This window comes from Phyllostomus discolor, chromosome 10, assembly GCF_004126475.2.
Source record: "Phyllostomus discolor isolate MPI-MPIP mPhyDis1 chromosome 10, mPhyDis1.pri.v3, whole genome shotgun sequence".
Classification (NCBI taxonomy): domain Eukaryota; kingdom Metazoa; phylum Chordata; class Mammalia; order Chiroptera; family Phyllostomidae; genus Phyllostomus; species Phyllostomus discolor.
In genome coordinates, this window is record NC_040912.2 from 47,667,193 (window position 1) to 47,693,343 (window position 26,151).

General features: G+C 45.5%; 1 protein-coding gene across 12 annotated transcripts in view; it reads right to left on the bottom strand.

Annotated features, from left to right (window-relative positions):
• ATXN7L1 (ataxin 7 like 1) overlaps window positions 1-26,151 on the bottom strand; it is a 229,369-nt gene that overhangs the window by 48,807 nt on the left and 154,411 nt on the right. For 10 of the 12 annotated variants that reach the window (XR_004899653.1, XM_036010755.1, XM_036010754.1 and 7 more), the window contains one exon: window positions 7,203-7,425. Coding sequence is in view for 11 of the 12 variants with exons in the window: in XM_036010755.1 (XP_035866648.1) it covers window positions 7,203-7,425 (223 nt within the window). In the remaining variant the exon portion in view is untranslated. Of the gene's footprint in view, window positions 1-7,202; window positions 7,426-16,800; window positions 17,874-17,894; window positions 18,643-26,151 lie in introns of those variants that run through there. The other 2 variants (XM_036010760.1, XM_036010759.1) reach the window with 2 other exon arrangements.

Below are 26,151 nucleotides of genomic sequence, written 5' to 3' on the forward strand. Positions count from 1 at the left end.
AAAGGTGCAAATCAGTACAATATATGATGAGAGCTCTTAAACTGGTATCTTGAGTGTTAATGGGATTGTAGAAGGAGGAGCATTTCAGCCTGTATCAAAGTCTAGGAAGGCTTCATGGAGAAAACGATGTTCATGCAGAGGCTTTAAAGCGTGTGTAAGGACAGGCAGGGAGGCTGCTCCTGGGAGGGTAAACAGCATGTGCCAACACATGGAAGACATGCTCTAGGAGCTACGAATAGATGGGGACATCTGGAATATAAAATAAAGGGGTTAAAATACTGGCAGCAGCAGTTGGACAAGTGAGAAATGCTTGATCATATACCCACCTCCAAAGAGGTTAAACTTCTACTCTGTGGGCAAACAACTGAGGGCCATCCAATGCTCTGAGCAAGGTGAGGGTGCACAAAACTTGGGCTGGGTGCAAAGGGCAAGAGGACCATGTAGAGGCCACTGCAAGAATCCTGCTGAGGAATCAGGGTGGTCAGAGGCCTTAGGTTACCAGAAGCATCCACAGCACTTGGGGTCTGTAGCATTTCCCAGACCATGTAGAAGCCCTGAGATGGCTCTCTGGAGCCATCAATACTGGCTCTTGCTCCCAGTTCATGCCAGCACCAGGCAAGAAGCGATAAGCCAGCCTCATTTCTCCCAAGGCGCTCGGCCAGGGCTGCTCAGTTATCATTTCCTCTCCATAAAGCGCTGGGAAGGCTTCCAGAGCACTTCTCCTGCCCGAGCCTGAGCCCCCACCACTCCAGGAGGACACGCCTCCCACTGGAAGCACCAGAGGAGGAGCTGGTCTCCTCCCCACCACACTGTAGGCACACATGGGAGGCCAGGCGCCTGCTGATTTTTCTCTTGCTCTGGTTCTTTTTCCTTCTGGAGCAGCAGGCTCATCTCCTGCATTTTTAATAGCTGAGCATATTTAGCATTCAGCACACGTGTGTGGGTTGATAAGGCCTGAGGAGAAGGCAACAAGCCATGCAGGGGAGGAAAGCCTCCTGCCCGCTCCTGCTCACATCAGCGGGTTTGCGTTCCCCCAGTGGCTCAGCATGCTGGACAAGGAGAGCAGAAGCGGTGACAGCAGGTTTGAAAGTCAGGCTGGCTGATTCAGTCCCAGTACAAGGGGCTGGTCCCCTGGCCAAGCAGGGACTCATAAGTAAAGTCTGAAATGCTCATCTTAGCTCAAAAGAGCCAAAGAGTCTAATTCCCTCTTGCCTTCCACCTGGGGACAGCCTCATCTTGCCCACCTCTCTGCCTTACCTGGCAGGCCAGTGAGCTGGTAGAGGGGCTCTGAGAGCCCCGTGCAGGGCAAGCAGGGAATGCCGCTGGGCAGACCTGCAGGGGACATATTCAGTAGCACTAACCCCTTTCTTCTCATGCAGAGTTATTTTTAATCTCCTCAGACACAGAAGGGAGAAGATAACAAACCCCGAGACCACCTAAATTTGTGTGAGATAGATGCCAGGAAGTCTGCCTGGGTTCAGCACTGGTGTTTATCACTGTACATGTGAATTGGAGCCACTTGAGAGAGAATGACCCTGACCTGCTGTTAATTTTAATCTAAAAGCCACACTTGGTCAGTGCTTTCTTGGCCTTCAGGGCCAATGCCGAGCTCCCCTGGAGCAGAGGAGCAGGACTTCAGCAGGGGAGACTGCCAGCCTGACTGGATGTTCGGGGACTGTTCCACCACACACCCAGCTGTGACTCATGAGAGAAAGGGACAAGAGCTACTTTCCCCTTGGAATTTAGCAGCTCCTGTTGGGAAGCACAACATTAGAGAGTGAGGAGCCACCTTAACATGCCTGTGAGTCCCAGAACCAGTAAGACCAGCCCAGGATCACCTGGCCTGCGTGTCCACATTTGTGCTGTCTGAAATAGCAGCCACTGGCCATTTGTGGCTGTTCAGCATTTAAAATGTGACTGAGGAACTCAATTGTAAATTTCATTTAATTTTAATTAATTAAAATTTAAAAAGAGGTGCTTGATTCAGTTCTTAAGAAATGTTTAAAAGTATGTTTAGAACAACTTGGATATGGGAATCTATTTTATAATAATAAATTTTAAATAATATCTGAATATGGGTCAAGTATTTCTGATGAAAATTCAGAGTCCAAATTGAGTAAGTGTAGAATGTACAAAGCATTTAGAAGGCACAAAAAAAGAACATAAACTATATCAGTGATTATATGTTGAAATGATAACACTGTAGGTATGTTAGGTTAAATAAAATGTATTATTAAAATTATTTTTGCCCTTTTTTCATTTTTTCAATATGGCTACTAGAAAAAAGAAATTAAAATCACATGTGTGGCCTTGGTAGGTATGGCTCAGTTGGTTGGAGTGTTGTCCCATAAACTGAAAGATCATGAGTTCGATTCCCAGTCCAGGCACATTCCTGGGTCGTGGGTTTGGTCCCTGGTTAGGGCATGATCAGGTAGCATACAAGGTATCAGAGGCAACTGTTTGATGCTTCTTTGAAATGTGGATGTCTCTCTCCCTCTCCCCCTCCTTCCTTTCCCCTCTCTCTAAAATCAATAAGCATGTCCTTGGGTAAGAATTTTTAAAAAATTTATATGCGTGGGACATATTATATGCCCATTGCATAGTGCTACTCTAAACAATTGTAGATAAAAAGTTACAGCCTCCAGGAATGGAAATATTACAATCCATTTCAATGATCAGATCCATTTCATTCAATTCACCCAATACTTACTGATAAGGGGCTTGTGTTTGCTGAGTGTGAGGACCTACTATGTAGGAGGTCTGGCAATTACTACTGGGCAGAAGGAACAGAGTAAGCCTAATCTATGGCATCACACAAAGAGCCACAGGTAAAGTGAAAATGAGGTGCCATTGGGCTTAAAAAGAGACACCAGCATATCAAGTGGTTGCCAAGGAGGAAGGCAATGAGAGAAAACTTCGAGAAAAAGGTGGCCAGTGGGATGGACAGTGAGGATCAGTAAGGATATGGGCCAGGAAAGAGGACACAGAATCTTATGCTGTGCAAAGAACTCTGGCTTAGCAGTCCCTACTTCCTCAGGTCCCTTTTCCCCAGATCCCCATTCTCTAGGGCCCTGACCTTGGCCCCTGCTCTTCTTAGGCCTTATAGCTTCCTGGGAGGCACCATCTGTACCCATGGCTTCAATGCCCATGTCTATATTGACAGCATTCAAATCTCCATTCCCAACACATTTTCTTCTCTTGACCTCTGGGTCCATACATTCAATGCCCACCAGCATCTCTATGTAGATTGTAGATGTTTTTCAGATACTTCAAATTCCACTGACTTCTCAGCTGAACTCACCCTTTCCTTCCCACCCTAAACTCTGGACCTTTCTATCCTTCTCTTGAGGAAGTAACAGGACTAGTCACCCAGTTGTCCAAGTCAAGACCATAGACATCATCCTCAACTCTTCCCTTGTACTGCAAGACCTACATACAACCAGCTCCAAAGTGCTGTGGAATTTTCCTCCTAAATATTTCTCCCATCTGGCCCTTTCTGCATATGCCCACTATCACTGCCTGGTCCAGGCTGTCACCATGCCTCACCTGGATTACATCAAAGTATCCTCACTGTTCCTGCTGCTTCCTGAGTGGCCCCTCAAGGCAACCTGCATGATACTGTCAGAGTGATCTCACTACAATTAAAAACTGCTCCTTTGACAGCTCCATGCAGCTTCAGAGGGTAGTCCAAATTCCTGAACTTAAGTGCATACGGTAGAATTTTATAATCCACCCAGCCCACCTACCCAGTTCACCTGCCTCCCCCTCATGCAAACACTTCTGCACATTCTGTTTCCTTTACTTGGGATACCCTTCCCATTTTCTTAAAAAATTTTTTTAATTGTGGTAAAAAATACATAATCTAACATTTACCATTCTAATATGGTTTTCTTTGTGTAGCTCATTTGTACTTATCTTTCAAACTCAGCTTTGTGTGACCTCTTCTGAAAACCCTTTCTGAGTCCACAGACTTGGTCAGGTGACCTTCTGTGGTTCTAATATCTTAGCTCTTGTCACATTGTACTCCGTGTTCACTTACGTCTTTTTACAGACTCCCTAAGACAGTGTCTGTCTTCTGTAACTTTGCATCCCCAGGGCTGCAGTGTGCAGTTGTACAGGGTATGCATTATATTAGGAATGTCTGACTGAGGAAGTGAGTAGGGGATGAAGACCATTGGCCAATTGTGTACCTGGTCCTGAACTATATCCAGGCTTTTTTCTATTGGCATAAACATTCCATGGGAACATCAGTGGGGCCTATATAACCCCAGTGCTTGTTGTAGAGTTGACACATAGTACTATAATAGATGCTCATTAAGTGGTTGAGTAAAGATAGATGGATATTCTAGGCAAAGGTACCAGGGGAAGATGTATTGGGGAAGCTGGAGTAATGGGATGGTATTGTACGATCAGGATTGGATTAGGGGTTTGGAGGCAGTTTGTAAATAGTCCCTTATGTGCAGTTGAGGGCCTAAACTCTTAATTCAGGAAGCTTTGAGAAGTTTTGAGGGAATATTATGACTTAGAATCACAAAATATTCAGGCTTGAAAACAAGACTCAAAGAAATAACTTGTTTAAGGTCACACAGGAAGTTAGTGACCAAGCTGGGACTTGAACTGGCTTTTCTTTTCTTTTTTTTAAAGCTCTAAATTGGCTTTATTAAGTAATTCGTGAACCAGGCAGCATCCCATCTAGCCACTAGAAGGATGCTCCCTTGAACTGGCTTTTCTTGCCTCTAGCTCTGTGTCCATTCTTCCACATTGCTCTCTGGGGAAGCTTCCCTGAACTGAGGCTGAGCCCCGTAAGTCTCCAAGCCAAATCTCATCAGCCTTCCCAGCATGTGTCTGTGATAGTGGGTACGGGGATTATAGCCTGGCTGACTGAAGGTGAGATTAGGTAGGAGGCCGCTGCAATCAATGCTGAGCTTCTTTCATGGTGCACTCCTGGGTCTGTCTTCAGAATATCTACCTCCTACTTCAAGTGAGGTAAATTGCCTACCCATTAGCTTTCTGTTCTTCACACAAGGCAAGTGCTCTCATTTTTGGAGTTTTTTTCTTGTGAGGTATTTCCCTCCTTGTACTCCTTTTGGTTGTTTTTCTTTGGGCCCTGGGTAGATTTTTCAAATTAGTTCATAATCACCTTCTGCCTCTAGCTGAAGGGGCCTTGCCCTCAACAGGTCTCACTAAGTGTGTGTTGGGTTAGTTGAATCAAAGGTGGAGACTAACCTAACCCCAGTGGTCTCCTCAAAGGCTTGCCTCCTGGGAGGATTCTTGGTGCTGAGGCTCATCCCTTTGGGGCCACATTTATCATTGATCATTTCTTGTCTTCATTTTATGATCTTCTGTGACCTTGGAGTCTCCTTTCAGCTTATTCCTCCTGAGCCCCTTGCCTAGTTTTCCTCATTTGGTGTCTCTGTAGCTCACTTCTGGACTCTGAATTATTTTACCCTTTTCCATTTTCAAATTCAGTCAGAGTCAGATCCACTTCTCTACTTTTTCAGGGAGATTTGACTTCTTGACTTTTATTCCAGTTACAGGAGCTCTGTCCTTCAGCATATGTGATACTCATGATTATAGTTAAGATTATCTCAATTATTTATCAAATGTATACTGTGCTCCAGACATTGCACCTGCTGATTATATAAAAAAATAGCTCACTGTATCCTCATCACAATCCCATGGGATAGTGCTATTATTAGCCCATTTTACAGAAGAGTAAAACCGAGACAACCAAGGTTGAGCAACTTGTCCAAAGGCACCTAGCTGAGATTCGTACACAGGCACTAATTCTGGAGCTTGTGCTTACATCAGGACACATGATGTTACCTCAATAAACAATCTTCAAGTGCTTTCCAAGGTCACTGATTAGAGGGAGACTCGCTCCCAAAGGCCCAGCACCAAGGCCACTGTCACTTTCAGGCTCTTCCCTAACCAGCTACATCCTCCTACAGGATGGGCCTGAGATCCTAACGATTAGACGAGAACAAAGCTTGTCTATAAGGCCCACAAGTCACCTGGCAGTCATGATGGGTGACTCCCCTGCTTGACAGTTGTAGCTAAACCTTTCTGCTCTGTTACGAGGCTCTTTACTTGATCCGGCATAATTAGTTCTTTATAAAGTGATCATAATTTCCAGTGTGCAGTGACAAGCTGATTGACACTTGATTTCAGTCCCTGGCTTTTCTAGGTATGAACTTAAGTATAATTAACTATCACTGATAAACAGAATATTTTTTCTTTTTAAATATATAAATCAGACTCCACAATGATACCTGAAAGATAAAGCGAGGGGTTCTGTCATAAGGCTGTCCTTAAGTTTTCCAAGTTGGGTCCCTCAGCATTTGAAGATACAGGCATCAGACATACCTTGTTTTACTGTGCTTTGCTTCACTACACTTCACAGATTTTGCATTTTGTACAAATTGAAGGCAAGATCCTCCATCATCACAAAGATTGTAACTCGCTTTGTTGTGATACTCGCTTCACTGTGGTGGTCTGGCACCCACAATATCCCTGAGGTCTGCCTGAATTCATCTTCTGCTTCCTGTTCTTATTTTCACTTTAGTTTCCTGTCTGTCCATTCCACAGGTAACCTTTTCTGACTTTTTGGTGAAGACTGAGATAAAAAAATGAATTAAAAGCCTCTGATTATTCAGTCACCTGTAACCAGTTCTGTCTCACCCAGCAAAAGGGTACCATTCTCTTTGGATTTGCTCTTTTCCTCCTGTGGTCAGTTCCCGATCACCTGCGTCGGCTGGCAGCTGCTCCAGGAGCAGAGACCCCGCTGCTCACAGGAGGGAGGCTGTGCAGGGGGGCTGCCTCCCAGGACTGCAGGCCTGGCCTGGCTCCCTGCTGAGCTGACTGACTGTACTTTTGATCATTTACACCAAAGCTTCTCTTCACTGGGGTGGAAAATTTAGAGGTGACCATATCGACAAGGAATATTTCCCCAGTACCCTTTTCTTATACACAGCTTGGCTCAGATCTTAGCAGGAGAAAAATTCTCCTGTCACGCATATGGCACTTTAAGGTCCTGTATTCCCTCCAGTGTTTTGATTCCTCACCCCATCATGTGGGTTTTCTGTCCCTGCCCTCCTCAGACATGACACCTGGGAGCTAAGCCAGAGGGTAAACACTGTTCCCTGTGGTGACAGGGGCAAGGAGTGACAGAGAGCTGCTGGCTGCCAGCACCGGACACTTACCATGGTTTGTCTCTTGATCCTTTCGCAGAAAAGACTGTGTGCTGTTTGCTGCTGGAGGTAAGTAGATTGTCTTTGGGCGTTTTGAATGGCTTTGAGGTGCTGCTGGCAGAGTTATGGCCGCTGAGACAGGCTTTTGTTTTCACCTGTACTAGTGATGTCCTGGAATTGGAGGGTGAAGATGCTGGAGAGGAAGAAGGTCTGCACATTGAAGCGTGTCTTCTCTCTGCAGAGGGAGAAAGAATAGAACTCAGCACATCATTTGTAGCAAGCGAGTCTCTGACACACTCATGCCACACTCACATACAGCAGACAAGGAGAAAGTGCTTATCTTGCAACGTCTGCCTCCCTGAAGCCTCAGCTCTGACTATGGTTTGTCTTTTTCTTTTCTGAATGAGAAATTGCCTTTATTTAACTTCTTTATTATAACTTTAAAAATGATGTTTCCACAAATACCAGTGGAAACTCCAATCAGTAACTTAACATGAAAATACACTTATTTAAACCTCTTTTCTTTGCCTCCTGACTACCTTTTGTCTTGACATCCGTTCTTCTCCCACTAACTAGCAATGACATTCTGAATTTCTGTATCAAATGGCATGCTGAACCAGACCAAGGTTCTCACCAGAGGCATTTACCAGGCCTTCCTTCTGCAAAACAACTACCACAGGAGTAGCAGAGGGGACCCAGGTGTCACCTGAACACAGTGGGATAACCATATACCCAAAGTGATCCCCAGGCAGCTGCTCAGAGACTACAAGGTCCTTCAGCGTAGTGGGCAGGGCAGGACTCTCAAGAGAATAAATAGGAAATTCTTGAACCAGATCAGCAGCAGGGTCATTATGGTCAGAAGGACCACCAAGGGCTTAATGAAAAGCCTTCAAGAGCCAGGAGTGGCCCAGCCTCTGTCCACATGTCACACCTGTGGGCTCTCCAGGGGTCTCTGGGGCCTGGGGTTAAACCTGCTAAGCCAGGACATGCAGGAGGACATCAATGCTTCAGGCAGAATCCATGGAGGAGAGTAGGCACAGCTTCCTGAGGTGCAATAGAAAATACCAGGGCTCTGGGCAGACATGAGCACTCAGTCAGCCTCATGGTCTGGACTCAGTGAGTAGGATGAGGGCACTTGACTGGGACAGCAGGTGCATGAAGTAAAGTTCTAGTATCCACCCTTGAGGTGGTTCTTAATTGTTATAGGGTAACAGATTTGATCAAAGACCTCTCCCAAGAAGAATGCACATTTATACATGCCCAACTTTGTACAACATTACAGAAGGAATCCTAGACCCCCCAAACACAAAGGTTCTGGAATCCTAAGGGCCCTCTCTGATCCTTTTGTGCCTACTGTAGGGTGCCACATATAGTTAGTGCTGAATTAATATGTGTTCAGTAAACAAATGAAATGGTAACAAATGTCCTGAAGGGAAGAACTAGAGATCACATGTCCGGAACTCTGGGTTGAACACGATATGAACAGGGTGGGGGACGAAGATGGCAGAATATATTCTCCCTCCACCTCCATGCTGAGTACCAGGCTCTTCTCACCAGTGAGACATTTCTGGCTGCCGTCTCAGGCACCTGACCTAGGTGAAGAAAGCCAGAGTAACCTTGGCTATCTGAAACAGGATTGTGGTGTTTCTCTGTGGTCCCTTGTACTAGCGCCTACCGAGTTGTCTCAAAGCAGACTGACTCTAGCCCTATGATGAAGTGAGAGTTGCAGGGAAAAGTGGATTTTTGAGGGTCATGTGATTGCTGGGTATTTTTTACCTGACCAGTGTTAACACGTAGCCTACAATATGACTCTACAGGTAATTTTTCTGCACCAAATCAGGCTAGACCCTGCATACATGCTCGGTTTCCAGAGCCATCCTGTTGAAGGTTTTGAAAACCAAGAGCTAGTTCCAGGGCCTCTGTTTTGATGTAGCAGAAAGAACCATGGGCTTGGAGGCAGGAGATCTAGGCTCCAGCTCTAACCATACCCCATTAGTAGGCTTACAGCATAGAATTCACCACTTACACTTTCTCAGTTTCCATGTCTTTATCTGTAAATGAGGTGGGTCCCTAGATAGCTTCTAAGGCATCTTCCACTCCATTATCATAAATACAAGGCATACTTACACCTGCTCCTTCTCTTCTTATCCCTCATGATTCCTGAATTTACAGCACTAATTACAGCTGAAATACTGAAATATTTTACTCAGGCAGATCTTCCTTGGAGGAATTCAGCCTTCATAAAACTGCACTGGCCTTTACAATGCCAGTGAGACCAGGCAGGAAGCAGCCAGGCATCTCTACCCTCCTCACGCCTGACTGGCCAGAGAAGACCCAGAATGGCGAGGTGACCCACCAAGGTCAGGGCCAATGGCTACACAAAGAATGGGGCCTAACCACTTCTCAGGATGGCAGGAAACGAGGTGTACTGTGACCAAGATTTGGAACCAGGAAACTAGCAAGTATAGGAATTAGAATCACTGAAGGTTAGAACTGGATTTTAAAAGTCAGCTCATCCTACCTCCTTGCTGACTGTTGGGGTTATCAGTTGGAGAGGTGCTCTGTTACCAGCTTGCAGGGCAAAACTAGCTGGAGGGAATGCTGAGACTAGAACCAAGTCATCTCACTTCAAATTTTGCTGCCCTTCAGAAATGTTTTGCTTAGCAATTTCTTTTTTGGCAGAGGTTTCCAAAACTAAAATAAGACTTTGCTTTTTACCACTACTGTTTTGGATTTGTCTGCAGTCTTCCTTCACTCACTTGCTATCACTTGCTCAAGCTGGCTAGAGGAGGTGGGGGAGAAGGATGTGCAGAAATATTCCTCAGTTCTGCTGGGAAGATAAGCCTTGATAACAAAAAGAAAATTTATTTTGCTACACTAAGAGTTTAAAATAATACAAATAAACAAAGATGAATCACAAGGAAGGATGCCACTAAGGACAAAATGAATGGGCCAGACCAGCCATTCTAAAATCACTTTCCCAGAGAATTCTGGGTAGTGATCCTGATGCTAAACTCACAACAGATTAAATCAATGAATAAGCTTTTTTTCTTGGTTTTATAGTTTAGTTCCATGAATGACCAACTGAAAGAACAAGTAGCATATGAGAGATTATTCATCAAAACTTGAAGATAGCCTTTTACCCTCAATTTTTTGTGATTTTATATTATAATAAACAGATTAAAAAGGCATTTCCTACTTGTGAAACTGTTTCACATTGTTCAGACTGAATTAAATCTACTAGTATTTCAAGATATCTCACAAAGAGATCTGTACTCCTGTCCACTGAGCTTCACAGAGACCTAGCTTGACAGCCACCGGTGCTAATGAGAATAAAGTGGGACCCTGGCCAGAGTGATGAGAGCTTCACTTGGGAGGTGGGTTTCACACTCCACTCAGTTAAGCTCTTGAAAGTAGGCAGAACTGGTCCTGGGTCAGGCAGAGTGAGGAGATTTTTTTTTCCCCAGAAAGATCCAATCCCTATTCAATCTGTGTTTCCTGAGTCTGTAAAGACCTGTCTGTGGATTACTTCCAGGGTTTTGACTTTTGGCAGAGAAGTGGGGTGGGCTGGTGATAGGGTCTTAGTTTCTTTCCTTCTTTTTTTTTTTGATTTAACTTTTATTGTATTTTTTTTTCTGGGTCTTAGTTTCTTGTAAAAAGATGTTGCTGTGCAGGTAGAATGTCTTTGAGTAAAGTGTTCCAGATTTATTTTGCAATCATTCTGATATAAGCCCTCACTTACTATGGGCTTACTCATTTTTTTTGTCTCCGTGTTTTGGTCAAGGGAATACCTTAGACATATCCTTATAATTACTTAAATTTCATTTGCCCTTCTTAGAAAGACTTTATAGAACATTGTGTTCTTTATTCACTATTGAAATATTTCATAGACTGAAGCAATTTTGAGAAAAAGAGTCTGTCCCTCCAAATTTTCTCTTTGTTAATGCACATAGATGTGGCAACATCTGTACATTGGACTGTAATCAACTGCTATTTTGGACTGTTCTTTTTCAGCTGACATTATGCCATTTATACATTTCTAGCTCCCATATACAGGTCATTTGAAATGGTAATATTCAATCATTGACATGCTCTAAATTACTTAGCCACCTCTCTTACTATCTACTTATTGTCTAGCTTTAAAAAAACCAATTTATTTAAATAGTGATTTAGGATCATTCCTTTGAGGTATAGTGAAAGGCTGCAGTAGTTTATAGCTCATGCAACACATTTCTTTCCAGGCTGTGTGACAGAAAGCTCAAACCAATCTATTGTGCTAATGTTGAATGTGAGTACCACTTACCTACTGAAGTGAAACAAAATCACTGTCAGAACACCCATGCAGAATTAACTGTCTACGATATCAAACACAACCTCAGTGAGTGCTCTGGGATCACCAGCATCTGGTCTCACCCCTTCTGTCCTTCAGCCAATAGTAACGGTAATTTATTAAGACTTTTCTATGGGCCAGGCATGCTACTGAACACTTGATTTACCTTATAGCATTCAATTCTTGCAATACCCTAAGAGAGGTACTATTATTATCTATATTCTACAGATGAGGAAACTGAGACTCAGAGGTGTGAGTTGCCCAAGGTCATGGATCTAGGAAACATCAAATCTGGTCATGATGTTGGAGCCTGTGGTCTTAACTCTGAGTTCTACTTGAAATGCCAGAAGATGCTACATTCCGGGAATCATCCAGAAGAGCCTGCTGCCCCCTCCCGTGATTGGGCATTTCAGCAGTGTACCCGACTGCTCTAGGGAGAGGAAAGAAACAAGGTGTTTGGGCAGCTTTTTGGTACCAATTGGCAGCCCCATGCCACAGCCTATGATCTCAACCAGAAAGTTGGGGACCCCAGGACCAAAGAAATAAAAAACCAAATCCTTTTACTTTTTTACATTTCCACCACAGTAAGTCCAGACCACAGGCTCAGCAGCTGGCTGCCCTAAGACCTTACCTTACCATATACACATTAACCATCCATGTGTGACCCCAGGGCACAATCCCAGAGACTAGCTGAGTGGGTGCTGGGAGACCCCACTTCTCAGCATTCTAAAAATCTCTGTTAAATGTGGAGAGCCCTGGTGTCTCCACAATTCTCTCTCCTTATTTTCCACAGATAAAATCCACCAGGTTCTCAAGCAATTCCCTTTTAGTAAAAGTTCAGAGCCCTCACCTTCCCCCTGCTTATTCACTGAGATATTTTCATACTCACAGTATCAATGTCCTGCATTTAAAACCTCAGCACAGATGCCTCGTGAATGGTTGAACTGGATGCCAATACCCAATGTGGTGCCCTGCTCCAGTTTTAGAAAAAACTTGTTGGGAATTTTCCAATATGGTTTTTAAGGGGCCAATACCCTCCCAACAGACTGTGTGGAGCACCACGGTCACTTGTGGCCCACCATGGTGGGTAAGCTCCCTCAGCTCACACTAGTACCAGGTGTTCTCATTGACAGCACTGAGTCTCCTTCAGCCTTTGCCCTTGAGGGCAGGTACTTGGCAAATCATTAGTCAAGTTCTATTTTATCAATCAATTGTATCTGCTTTAGTAGGTGGGGTCAGGATGCTTTCCATAAAGGATAGCTCGGAATTCCAAGGACCTTCTTCCAAAAAACTGGAGCTGAAGGGTGAGGAGCAGAGCATAGACCTTAGCAAGGGGAACCATGTAGGAATCACTTGGTGAGGGAGGTGTTTCCCCAGTTTACAGCTATGGAAACTGAGGCCAACTGCATTTGAGAAACTGGCCCGAAGCCACAATGTTATTAAGTGGAGAAGCAGGGGCTAAAATCTGAGATTGTGGTCTCATTTGCCACAACTGTACTCAGACACTAAATACAGTGCCATGGTTGTCAGAGGAGGGATACTGAATCAACCTTCTTCAGCAGGAAAGGAAATGAAGACACAGGGAAGTCAAATAACTGAGGCAGGCTGTGAGTAGCAAGCAGAGCATGCCAAGCTGTTCATGTGCCAGGAATGCTTGTGAGCCTCTCTGGCACACTCATTCCCTGCTCTGGCTGTAGTGCCTCTTTAAGATACCAGGGTCTGGGTGGCTGGGCAGGTGCTCCTTACACCACGGGTGCCTGTCACCAATCAGCTTATACCAGGTCTTCTTTTCCTCCTTCACCTCCCACCACTGCCAGGCAACACGCACTGCGTGGGGCACTCTGACAAACTGACAAATGCCGGTGTGGGCCGGCGGCTCACATGCTCAGATCTTAAATCTCCTAGGCTTGGTTATCTGGTCACCCTGAGCCCATTCATTAGGTCAGGAAGAGAAGCAGCATTTGAGTGCCTTCTATGTGTCAGGCACTGTGCAAGCTACTTTTATACTTACCAGCTCATGTCATCTACCCAACAACCCCACAAGTGTGTACTGTTAGCCTCCTTGTTACAGATGGGAAATTAAAGCTCAGCAAAATTGGGAAACAAGACCATGGTCATGCAGAGTTCAGCAATTGGGAGAAGAGCCCAGGCCTGCCTGGCCCTGGAGCCAGCACCATGTCTACCATGCCACACTACTGGGAGGATGTTCTCTTTCCTCTGCACTTCAGCAACAAACCTCTAAAATGATTCCTCACAAAGTGTTCCCCATTTTCAGGGCTGGTCCAGAACATAACTCTGAAGTTAGAAACACGGGATTCTTCTTATCTCTCCCCTCCTGGCAGAAGCATTCCACCTCATGCCTACTCTTCTACTGGTTATTTATGCTCAGGTGCAAATGTGTGGCACCAACCACCACTAGATAGGATTTGGGGAGTCCCAGGGACTTTTCAGGACCCCCAAAATATTGCCACAGCCCCTAAGGATGTCCTCACTAGACACCTAACTTAGCTGAAAAAAAAACCCCTAAAAACCAACAAACCCCAAAACCAAAACAAAAAAACAAACAAACAAGCAAACAAATAAACAAGAACAGCAAATACAGATTTGTGGGGAAACAGAACATGTACACACCACTGTGGGTACTTTTAAGGGATGGCATTTCTCTGGAGAGCAATCTGGCAACAGCCACTGGAACTAAAACATACTTATAGCCTTGATTTGGTAATCTGGTAATTTTAGTCTGGAAAATAGACCCCCAGGAAATATCCCCCTCCTCCAAAAAATTTCAGAAGTATCTTCAAGCAGCACTATTTACAATAGTAAAAAAACACCAAAATTAACTTAAATGCTCTATAATAAAGCAACTGAAAATGAGAAGTATGAGAGTTATCTCAAATTTAAGGAAAAGTCAAGGGCAGGTGTTTCGTTCAGTCTCACATCCCTGGCTCTTAGCCCAGGGTCTCGCCCCGTAGGCATGCACTGTCTTCACTGTCGAAGTGTTGTGAGGACTGATGACACATGGACGGTGGCTACCACGGTGCCAACTCACAGAAGGCACTTCACATAAGCTCCCCTAATACATGCAAACCCAAACACACAAGAAAGAAAAACACGATTAAAACTACCACAAAAATATGTTAATACTAATCATTACTTTATAAAAACATAAAACATTTAATACACCTATACTATATATATCATGTATTTAGGTGAAAAAAAGGGAAGGATATAGGAAAAAAAGGGAAGGATATAGGAAGAGCTTTCGTTAAAGCTCTTTAAGTCCTTACAAGAAAAAGATTAAAAACAAACAGCCCTGGCTGGGTAGCTCAGTTGGTTAGAGTGATGTCCCCATTTGCCAAAGCTGTGGGTTCAATCCCCAGTCAGGACACATGCAAGAGTCAGCCAATGGGTGTGTAAATAAGCAGAACAACAAAAATTGATGTTTCTCTCTCTCCCTCAAAGAAAGAAAGAAAGAAAGAAAGAAAGAAAGAAAGAAAAAACAAATGAACAACAAAAATCATTATCATGTGCTTAACTAGAGAGAGCAAAGGGGAGAAAATAGGTGCAAATACAAAGGTAGGAAGGAGAGAAAAACATGTTAAAGTCAAATCTCATGCATTTGCTCATTTCCTTGGAACTTACCATGTGCCAGGCACTGAGATAAAATGGAGGTGATAAAAGAGACACTGTCATTGCAGAGGGTTCCCTTGGAGCGGGAGACACTCCCCAGATCTTGGGCTGGTCACGCTTTGTCACCCTGAGCAGTGGAGAGCAGGCTACCCCTCAGGAGGCAAGCTGTTGCCTGAAGGATCTGAGGCAAGTGAACAGCCCTCCTGCTCTGTGGGACTCTGCAATCCTCTTAACATTGGGCTTTTTATTGCCCCAACTGTTCCCACATGTCCAGAACCAACACAGAGCGGAGGGGTTGACAAGGAATTCCATTGGCATGAACTTCCCCATCAGAGTCACCTCCCATCACAACTGCCTGACATATACACGACGCAAGTCACATGAGTTTAAATACAGAGCCACTACAACTTAGGTGAAAAGTGATGGCTTCAATTTTTAGAAATAGCTGCTGGATTCTACCTGAGGATGGCACAGCTGACATCATCCTGGTTCTAGGGGCACCAAAAGGACAGGTGCACCAGGCAGTCAAAGCTTCATGAAGAGGGAGGCACAGTCTCAGGGATCTTTGGGGTGAAGATACATGAACAGGGTTTCCCAATGTCTAAAGTGCCTGAACAGCTATACTCTTCCCAATACTATCTTGAGATAAGCAATATCAATGGCCTTTACCCAGGGGCCTTAGGCTAAGCACATTAAAAAGCCCTGTCCCTGTCACAGGCATGTCCTGCCCATACCTCAAGGAAGGGAGGGAGGATCCTTATTCATGAGGCAGAGAAAGAACACAGACCACATTTTTACCTCAGAGGCCACTTGGTGCAGCAGAGGGCTCCTCACCCTTGGGACAGTAGGTCCAGGGCCCCCAAATCAGTATTTTTAAAAGGTCCCAGGGTGATTCTCATGCCCTGCACCAGCTTTGGGAGTCACGAGAAATAGGCACCAAACACTGCAGTATTTGGAATCAGAAAGATCTGGGCTCAAATCCCAGTTCTGTCACTCATTAGCTCTGTGACTTGGGCAAATAACTTAACCCCATGAGCTCCAGTTTCCTTACTTACAAAAATGGGAACAATAATGCCTACATTAGCGTTACAAGTGGGAAGGTGCCCCTGCAGTACAGTGAGGGCCACATCTTAGCACACATCACATGTTGTGATCGCTGGTTTACTGGGCCAGGCATCCTGCCACTGAACGCTCCTCGCAGGCAGGTGTCTCGTTCAGTCTCTCATCCCTGGCTCTTAGCCCAGGGTCTCGCCCTGATAGGCATGCACTATCTCCACTGTTGAAGAAATGAGAATTGTGAAGATTGATGACACGTGGACAGTGGCTACCACAGTGCCAACTCATAGCAGGCACTTCACATAAGCTCCTCAAATACTTGAAAATGTACATTAAAACAGAACACAAGTAGTAGCTCTCCTAAGTGGGCAGTTCTCTGCCTTCTCCTTGCCCCTGAATTAAGACTATTTCACTTACAAGATCCTGGAGCATACTGTTTAAGGACCACAAGCTGAGCAAGGAAAGGCCACCACTGCTTGATTTCTATCTGTTCTGACCTCCAATTTCAAGACTGCAGGGCCATTATCTCCTACAATAGACAGTGCAAAGTCTCACCTCACTGCTAGGCTCACAGTGCCACTCACAACCACTCACCCCACAGGCTGTCATGGTCCCATAGCAGCCACTAATAACGGAACCATTTCTGTTCTCTTTGGAGTGGCAGTTGGCAGTGGCAAACAGGAAGTTGTCTGAAACAGGGTGTGGTTGTGCCCTGTCAGTATATGCCAACAGAGACACACGTTCCCCGCCCCCTCCAGCCTCCTCCAGTTTCTCTCTGCTCCTTCTTTAGGAGCAAAAGGTCTGAGTTATTTTGATGAAAACAAAGATTTTTTACATGGTTTAAGACCAACTATCACTACCATACAAACAAGTACCTGGTGCAGAAAGGAGTATAAAATATAGGATTGGTCCGATTTCCTACCAGTCATTCACTTGTGACATTGAGTGAGCACTGAATACATGTGTGTGTGTGCACGAGCTTTCCCCTTAATTTCTCCGTGAGCACACAGGAAACTAAACCCGAGTTAGAAACCAGGCCAGATACACGGCCAGTCGTCCCACTGAGCCAGCCAGTCTGCCAGTGGTTTACTCAGGGCCCAGTGCTGTACACACTGGACACAGGACCATCCACAAACAGGACAGAAAGGAAAACATAGGCCACTAGTTTCAAGCAATTTTAAAGTTTGACTAAAAGAGACCTGAAACATTTCTTAACGCATATCACATACAAATGACAAGGAAAAATAACTGCCAAAGAGATAAATGCATGTCCTTGGAACTGCACATAAAGGCAGAGAAGTGGGGGTGGGAGGGGGGACAAGGTGGTGAGGTTTACTACAGCTGGCTTCCTGGTGCTACGACAGGTGTGTTATAAAATTTTCCACTCCGTTCCTTCCCAGGCCCCAAGAGTTGTGCCTCCAGAAAGCCTGTCCAAAATAGACTGGTCCCCAACCCAGCCTCCTACTCCTGACCTCTTTCTGAGGCAGCGCCTCTCCCCACTCCAAGCCTCAGCTCTCTGTGCTCTGGCACCAGCTCACAGCCCAGGAGCACCGTCTCTGCTAAAGCTCAGGCTCGCTAACTGGATCGTGGGCTGACAGCATGCTCTGCCTGCCAGACTCTCTCTTCTGTGACCTGGGCCCAGCCCCGCGCCATCCTGTGTGGCCAACGTGCCCTGTGCTCACACTTACACATCCCGGGAGGCAGCCTTGCCGTTAGGATAAGGAGGCTGAGCCTGTGACACGCTGGGCAATGTGACTTGTGGGAGCCGTTTCCTGGCTCCTGGAGGAGGGCCCTGGCCAGTCAGAACGCACCACTTCCCCTTTAAGAGAGCACGCCCAGATGCGATTAGGGAAAGGCAGAAAGAAAAGCCCGGAACAGTCAGGGTTGTATCCTGAATTTGGCAGATGAACTTGGGTTTTCCTGAACCACACACACAAGGTGTGGTCAGAGTCAGCGGGCTCCTCTGAGGCTGATTTGAGCAGTCCCTGTTGGGGAAGGGCCGGGCCTTCCTGCAGCCCCACAGAGCAATGGCCACGTGCAAGCTGCTGTCCCCTCCACCTGGTCCAGGGCAGCCTGCAGGAGCCTCAGGCCTCCCCCTCCAGCCCCCGCTGCCACTTGGGGCCTGTCCATCCTGATGGGCAGAGTTCACTGCAATACCTACCACTCTGCTTTGGACAGAGTAGAGACATCATTATAAAGATGGAAAAATACTTTTGTGGGGCATTTCAACTGTTAATTCAAGCAGGGAGTTTTCATTTATTCTGTATATTTCAAAAGTTTATGCCCTCAATAGATTGCGGTGGGGGTGTTCAAAATGCAACAACAACGGTGCACAAAAGGTCACAGTTGTACAATTCCACTGGTATGAAATATCCAGAATAGTACAGCCACAGAGACAGAAGCTGGGTTAGTGATTGCCAGGGGCTGGGGGGAGAAGGGAGTGGGGAGTCACTGCTTAATTGGTCTCTTTTGGAGGTGATGAAAACATCTTCAAAGTACATAGAGGTGACGGCTGCACAACACTGTGAATGGACTTAGTGCTGCTGAACTGCATGCTTTAAAATGATTTGCCCTGGCTGGAGTAGCTCAGTGGATTGAGCTCGGGCTTCAAACCAAAGCACTGCAGGTTCGATTCCTAGTCAGGGTACATGCCTGGGTTGCAGGCCATGGCCCCCAGTAACCGCACATTGATGTTTCTCTCTCTTTCTCCCTCCCTTCCCTCTCTAAAAATAAATAAATAAAATCTTTTAAAAAATAAAATAAAATGATTAATTTTGTTATGTAACTTTCACCTCAAAAAAAAATCTCAGTGGGAAAGTGTGTTTGGGGCAACTTTATTTTCTACTAGAATATTTCCTATGTTTCATCCAACTCTTATTTGTAAAATCCATTACCTGATAAATCTTTAGTTAACCCTGGCTAAGGAGTACACACCTTTTAATAAGGAAAAAATAAAAACAAACCGTGAAGAGACAAAAGTTTCAAAGACCCAGAAGTATGGCTCTTCTGGAGCATTTCACACTGCAGGGAAGTGGCATCATTTCAAACTGCACCACATAGCTAGGCAGTGCCTACTCGTCTTTGTGAGACTGTCTCAGGTTGGGACCATCCATCCTGTCAGCAGCTGGGCAACGTAACCAAAGCCAGAGGGAGGGTGTCTCGTGGAAAATCTACTCAGGGGAACAGGACAGTGGGCCCTCTGGGTTCTTGGCTCCCCCCAACCCCCACTCTTGTAGAGAGTTTCTTCCCAGAATGAAGAAGAATTAGTCAGTTTTTGATTTCTGAGGGGGCTGTGCTGCTTGGCAAAGCAGAACTGGTTTCTACAATTCCATTTCTTTGCAATGGAGCCAGAGGGATCAAGGGGGTGTGGTCTGACCACCCGTCTGACCCAGCCCCACTGAAGGAGCTCCAGCCCTCCTTTCTTGGTCCTTTGCAGCTTTTGCAGCTTTGGCCAGAGAGAACCTGCTCCAAGGGTAAGGCTGTGAGCCTTATCCTCCAGACCTTAGGCCAGCAGGTCAGGGCTCATGGGCACACTTTCCCCACTCAGAGTCAAAAGGAGGCCTGCTGGGTGTTGCAATACCTAAAAGAAACACAGGTGAAAGGGCAGACCCTGTGGCCCAGGAGCCTGAGTCTTTCTAGAGACAAATGTGAATGGCTTTCCTAGAATCTGTTTGCTGAGAGCTGCAGGATGACCTGAAGGACGGAGATATGAACAGTGACAGTGGGCCTGCTCCCCCAGAGCCCTTGGATCCTTCTGGGGCACTTTGCCAGCCTCTTTCACCCTGTCCTCTCTCCTCATCAGAGGTGTCAGGTTAATAAGTAGGTGGCCTAAGTTCTCAGCAAACAGGTGGCTTAAGATTTTTTTAAATGCAATATTTACACTGCTCTAGCAAAAACAGGCAGGCTCAAACCAATCAAAAAATGGGCAAAGGACTTCAACAGATATTTCTCTAAAGAAGATATACATACAACCAACAAGAATATGAAAAGATGATCAACATTGTTAGTCATTGGGGAAATGGAAATCAAGATCACAATAAGATACCACTTTATACTTACTAGGATGGGTATATAGCAAAACAAACAAAACAAAGTGAAATGGAAATTGAAACCCTTGGGTACTGTTGGTGGAAATGTTAAGATGGTACCACCTCTATGAAAAACAGTTTGGTGGTTCCTCAGAATAGTAAACATAGAATTACCATATGATCCAACAATTCCACTAGTACGTATAGACCCAAAAGAACTAAAGACAGGTACTCAAACAAATCCTTGTATATGAAGGTTCCTAAAAGCACCATTTGCAATAGCTGAAAGGTAGAAACAACCCAAATACCCATCAATGGATGAATGGATAAACACATTGTTATATATACACACAATGGAATATTATTCAGCTATAAAAAGGAGTGAAGTATTGATATATGCTGCAACTGAACGATGCAAATGAAAGAAGCCAGAAAAAATGGTCACATGTTGTATGAATTATTCATTTGATTGTTCGGAATAGGAAATCTGTAGAGATGGTGTTTGCCAGGGACTGGGGGGAGACAAAAGGGGAAATAACTGCCTAGTGGGTAGGAAGTTTTGTTTCAGAGTGATGAAGCATCTGGAACTAGATAGGAGTAGCGGTCATACAACACTGTGCATGTACTCAACACCACTCGAATGTCTGCTTTATAATGGTTATGTTACATGAATTTCACCTCAATAAAAAGAGCCCCGCAGAATATAAGGGCCAGGACAATTCACAAACAGAACAATCAGTTATAGGATAACTGGGAGTTACCTTCAAAGCTCTTCTTGGAATCATGTAAAGGAGGTAATTGTTAAGGCAATTAAGGCGGCCAGCAGGACAGAACAGACTGGCACTCCTAGAGAGCAGTTCTTAACATGGCCAATTCAGGTTTATGAAAAAGGTTGGTAACACACACACACGCACACACACCCCCCCCGCATGCTTGTGCGCACAGCAGGGTGCACTATTTACAAATAGGACACTGAGGCACAGCTCTGCTTGGGCAGCCCCCTCATCCCTGATACAGCTGTCATTTTCACCAAGGGGATCAATCGCCTTCTGACGACAGAATCAGCATTTCCATCAAAGGGACCCAGGTTTTAGACCCTAAAATGGGACAGAATAACAAACTCCAGATAGGAAAGAAATGCCATAGGTTGTCATTCTCTGCTCTCTGCTAAGCCCCGTCGGCCTTCTTCTGGGCCTGTAGTCACTTGTCTCAGCACTCCAGGCAGCAGCTGCCCAGCCTGGACTCTCCACTGCAGGCTCTTGAGTGGACAGTGCTTTCCAAGTGCACACCACGGGGCAGTTCTTCCCTATGTGAAGCTGCTCTGTAATGACTGCACACTAGTCTGATTTCTGCCTTATGGGTGTCACCTTGAACCTGTCCAGTGCCCCTTCCATGGGACACTTTGCCAACTATTTGTTCCCTCAAATCTTTCTCCAGGCTACTAATCCCAGGTGTCTTTTCAACCATTCCTCACAAAATATCATTTTCACGGTTCCTCCTGGGCTCTGGGTTCTCTTTAGCTCCTGCTGTCCTTCCTGAGCTGTGGAACTGAGAAGGAAGAACATTACAGATGGGGTCCGAGCAGCTCCTTGCAGTTTTGGATATTATTTTCCTATTAATGCACCTGAAGAGCCAATCTAGACATTTTATTTCTGCATCACCCCTAATTCTTATTTCATACACTTTGCTATCAGGCCACTTATCCACAGGTATCTTTTAAAAATGTCATTTATTGGATTGAGTCCAGCCTGTTGAGATCTTTTTGAATCCTGACCCATTAACATAGCTGTTTTCCCTCCCAAATCTACCACCTGAAAACTTGAGAAGCCTACCACTAATTCCATTCTTCTTAAAAATCCTCATTTATAATGTGGAAGAGGAAAGGGCCAAGTGTGCAACTTGATACATCTCCCAGCATGACAGTGACTGGTGAATAGCACGCTTGAGATGTGACTCTGCTAAGCCACCTACCATTCCAGGAAAGAGTGTCCCTTGGCCCACATTTCTTCATTTTCCCTGTAAGGATCTCATGGACAACAGGCAAAGGAGGCTCACAATAGCCCTTCTGACCAGTGGTTGGAAAGACCAAGAGTCAAGATCTCAGAGCCTGGCACTGTGCACAGCAGGCAGTCACATGTTGCCTTTATAATCAACAGCAAATATGATAACAGAAAAATATCTGGTTTTCCAATTCCCAAACTACCCTTCTTCTTGGCATCCAAATACAGGCATTAGGCAGCTGAAGTCAATAGAAGGCACACTGGCATCCAAGAGCTGGAGTTTGAATCCTGGAAGTCCTTCCAGAAGTTCCATGCTCTCAGGTTGATACTACCTGCCCTTCTAGGGTTTTAGGGAGGAGTCAATGAAGTTGGCACGTAAAAGAGGTTTAAAAGTTGAGTCGGGTTGAGTGAACACAAGAGTATTATGATTATTACTGTTACGAATCCATTTCCATTGGTAAGAAACATGCCTGTTAAGCCAAGGGAGAACCTATAGATGCACGCAGGCTGCCGGGAGGCAGTCTTTCAGCACAGAGCAGCTGTGCTGTTGCAACGGAACAGGTTTCTGATCTCCTCTCCCAGCAGCAAGCACCTTCTCTCTCATCTCAGACCAAAACCCAGGCTGGCTTACAAAGGGTAATGAAGTCTTCACTATTCTGCAGGAACACATTGTCTCTCCATCATTACCTTGTTAAGACTAGGACTTGAGTAATCTGCAGCAGAGAGCTGGCAGGTAATGAAGGGCTGAGAGGGTTGCTTTTAGTTCCCCCTGTGGCTTGACCCCAACTAATCCTTGGGTTTCTGTCTTGAATGGCAGTTTCTAAGAACACTAGGCTTTTGGTTTGGATGTTCTCAGGGCAGGCCCCCAGAAACCCTGTTCTTGTCTCAGCTGAGGGTGTTTGCCTCAGGGGAGAAATGGTCCTCACTGCAACAAGACTGAGGAGGAAGTGTTGCAAAGGGCTGTCAGAGGTCAACCTGCAGGCCCCTAGCATCTCAGGGTCAGGGTGTCCCACAGTAAGGCAAGAGGGAGAGAGAACTGGTATGGCTTACATATCCTTCTGGAAAAAAAGCAGCAGTTAAAATGCAAGGCAATGGCTGGCTAAATTCTCCTCTTCTAGTCCACACAAAGTTGTCTTCTCACTTCCAGGGACAGTGATGTAGAGGGCAGATTTTAAATATGTATCTACAGATAACTGTTGGGAATACACTGAGAGGATCATGCCAGTGAATCTATGAACAGATCAGGGAGTTTGCTCAGAAAGCCACTGGAGGAAGAGGCCCAGAGGGAAGGTACCAATTTCTGTCAGGTGTTTTTGGAGCCCACTGGTCCACAAGCTACTCTTATTCACCCTACCCCTACAATAGTCACCTGCAGATAGGTTGGCTGCTGAAGTCACCTAACATCACGGGACACCTGAAAGCTAACTCAGACTTTCACAGCCACTGGTGACTTCTTGTGAGCTTTGAACGTATTCTTGTCTTTCTCTTACTGCATTTCCTCGATGATATACCCACACAAAGAGACAGTGCCTGGTTCCACACACACACACACACACACACACACACACACGTGCAGGAACAAGTCACAGCAGAATCTCTCTACACCATGGAGATTACTGCAGTGTTCTGATGCTGGTCTAGCAGAGTTGAAGCAGGACCAGGCTTAGCTGATCAATGTTATGTACTGCATTCTATTCCCCCATCCAAATTCATATGGTGAAGTCCCATTCCTCAGGACCTGAGAATATAACAGTATTTGGAAATAAGGTCTTTAAAGAGGTGATTACACCAAAAATGAGGCCAGCTGGAGTGGGGCTTTAATCCAATATGACTGGTGCTTATATAAGAAGAGCAGGAGACACTAGGAGTGTGTGCACAGAGGGACAACCATATGAAGAGGCAGCAAGAAGGCAGACATCAACAACTAAGGTGAGAGGCTTCAGAAGAACCAGCCCTGCTGGTATCTTGATGTTGCACTTCCAGCTTCTAGAACTGTAAGAAAATTAATTTCAGTTGTTTAAGCCCCCTAGTCTGTGGTATTTTATTATGAAAGCCCAGGCAAATTAATATAATTGGTTTACCTAAAAACTGTTCATGTTCATTGGATAAGGGAGAAAAAGTATAATAGGGAGGGCAGAGGACAAGGGACTCCTAACCTCTGCCATACAGTAGATCGAATGTATCTTCCTCCTTGGTTTGGGGTATGCCATGTTGATGGTAAACTGTAGCAAGGTCAAGGTGGGAAAGGTCTCCTGATCCTTGACATATGGCAAATCCTGCCCCCTTAGAGGCATGAGGTGGAGGTCATCTACAGGTACCTAGCAGCTAGTCTGAAACAGTATGACTTCAAGTCACAGCCTGGGAGAAACCAACTTTATCAGCTCACTTTCTTGTGTAGCCTCTCACCTTCGTGGGTTGTGATGAATCTGTCAATACTATCTTTCCAGAAAAAGATAAGGTCCTGGGGGTGAGTTGGCTAATGGCAGAATGAGGTAACCGCCAGCACATTACAGGTTTGTCAAATTCAATCAGACCATCTGGCCCAGTGCTGCTTTTCACTAGGGATCCACCTACCCTTCAGGTTCTATCTGGGAGCTTTGGTCCTTGCTCAGGCTCCCTGGCCCTGGGCTTCCCACTGAGTGCAGGGCAGACAGAACCACTTCCCCTAGGGGCCAGGAGAGGAGAGGAACCCACAAATGCTTACTGCTGCTAAGAGCTCCAGATGGGACTCAGAGATCAATCCAACAACAGATATGTCATTGAGCTCTTCCCTGGCTGGGGGTGGTGGTGTGTGCATATGTGGTAGTAACAGGGGCGGGAGAACAATCAAAGCAAGGAAGGAGGTGTCTGAAAGGTGTTGTCTGGCTGATGTAAGGAGGGGCTCGGAGGGGCAACATGCTGCAGGAGACAGAACTAACAGGCTGGCAAATGGCTGTGCTTTTACTTTCCCAAGGAGAGTAGGGTAGGCTGGTCCAGCCAATTCAAATGCAAAAGAAAAAGGGCAGGATGACTGGGAAACATTTCAGTATTCATTGCTGTCCTTGTCCAACTCCCATGTAAAGGCCTGAAGGGTCCCTTCACGTCTATTCACTCTGAGGTTATTTACACGGTAGGGTGTGAACCCCCATAATCACTGCTAGCTGAGATGCACACAGACTGACACACATCTCAAATGTGAGGCCTTCAAAAGGCAAGTCTCAAATTATACCCCAATCTTATCCACTGGTGGAAAGTAAGTGTAACAGGCGCCCCATCCATGGGGCAGATTTGCATTGTTACAACAAAGAGTATCAAAGGTTGGCAAGGCAGCCAGTTCACCCAGTTTGGATGGGGCAATAAGGAGCTGAAGATCTGATGGATAAAGTTGATCCTGAGCTCGAACTACCCAGCTTCACCATGCCAGTCAAGCCACACCTCCAGCCTTCTCTACTGGGACCAAAGGGCTAGCCTTGTCCTTCACCAGTTCAGTGGGGCTAGCACGAGAAAGCACAGTGCATGCTCTTGAAAGTAAGGCAGCCTGACCATTTTCTGCAAGCAAGGTTAGAGGATACCGGAAAAACAAACTCCCCCTCCCCCCCAATAACACTCCTCAACCCCTCCAAGTTTCACAGATGAGAAAAACACAGAGAAAAAGAAATCTGCTCTTTGGCGGTGGCACTCAGCAGTTATAACTCCGTCAAGCCTCAGCCTAATGGTCACATTTACTACCTTGGAAATTTCCGCTTCAACACTCCATTTTCCTCTGTGGGTGTGAGGGGAGGTTTGGAACTGTCCCTGAGGGGCCCAAGACCAGGATCAGGGCAGATCCCTGACTTAGAGGGCCTTTCATGTGGTCCAAACTATGCTTATCGTTTTCTTCCCCCATTTGTTTGGTTTAAGATATTTAGCCCTAGGCACAATGAAGTGTCTCATTAACG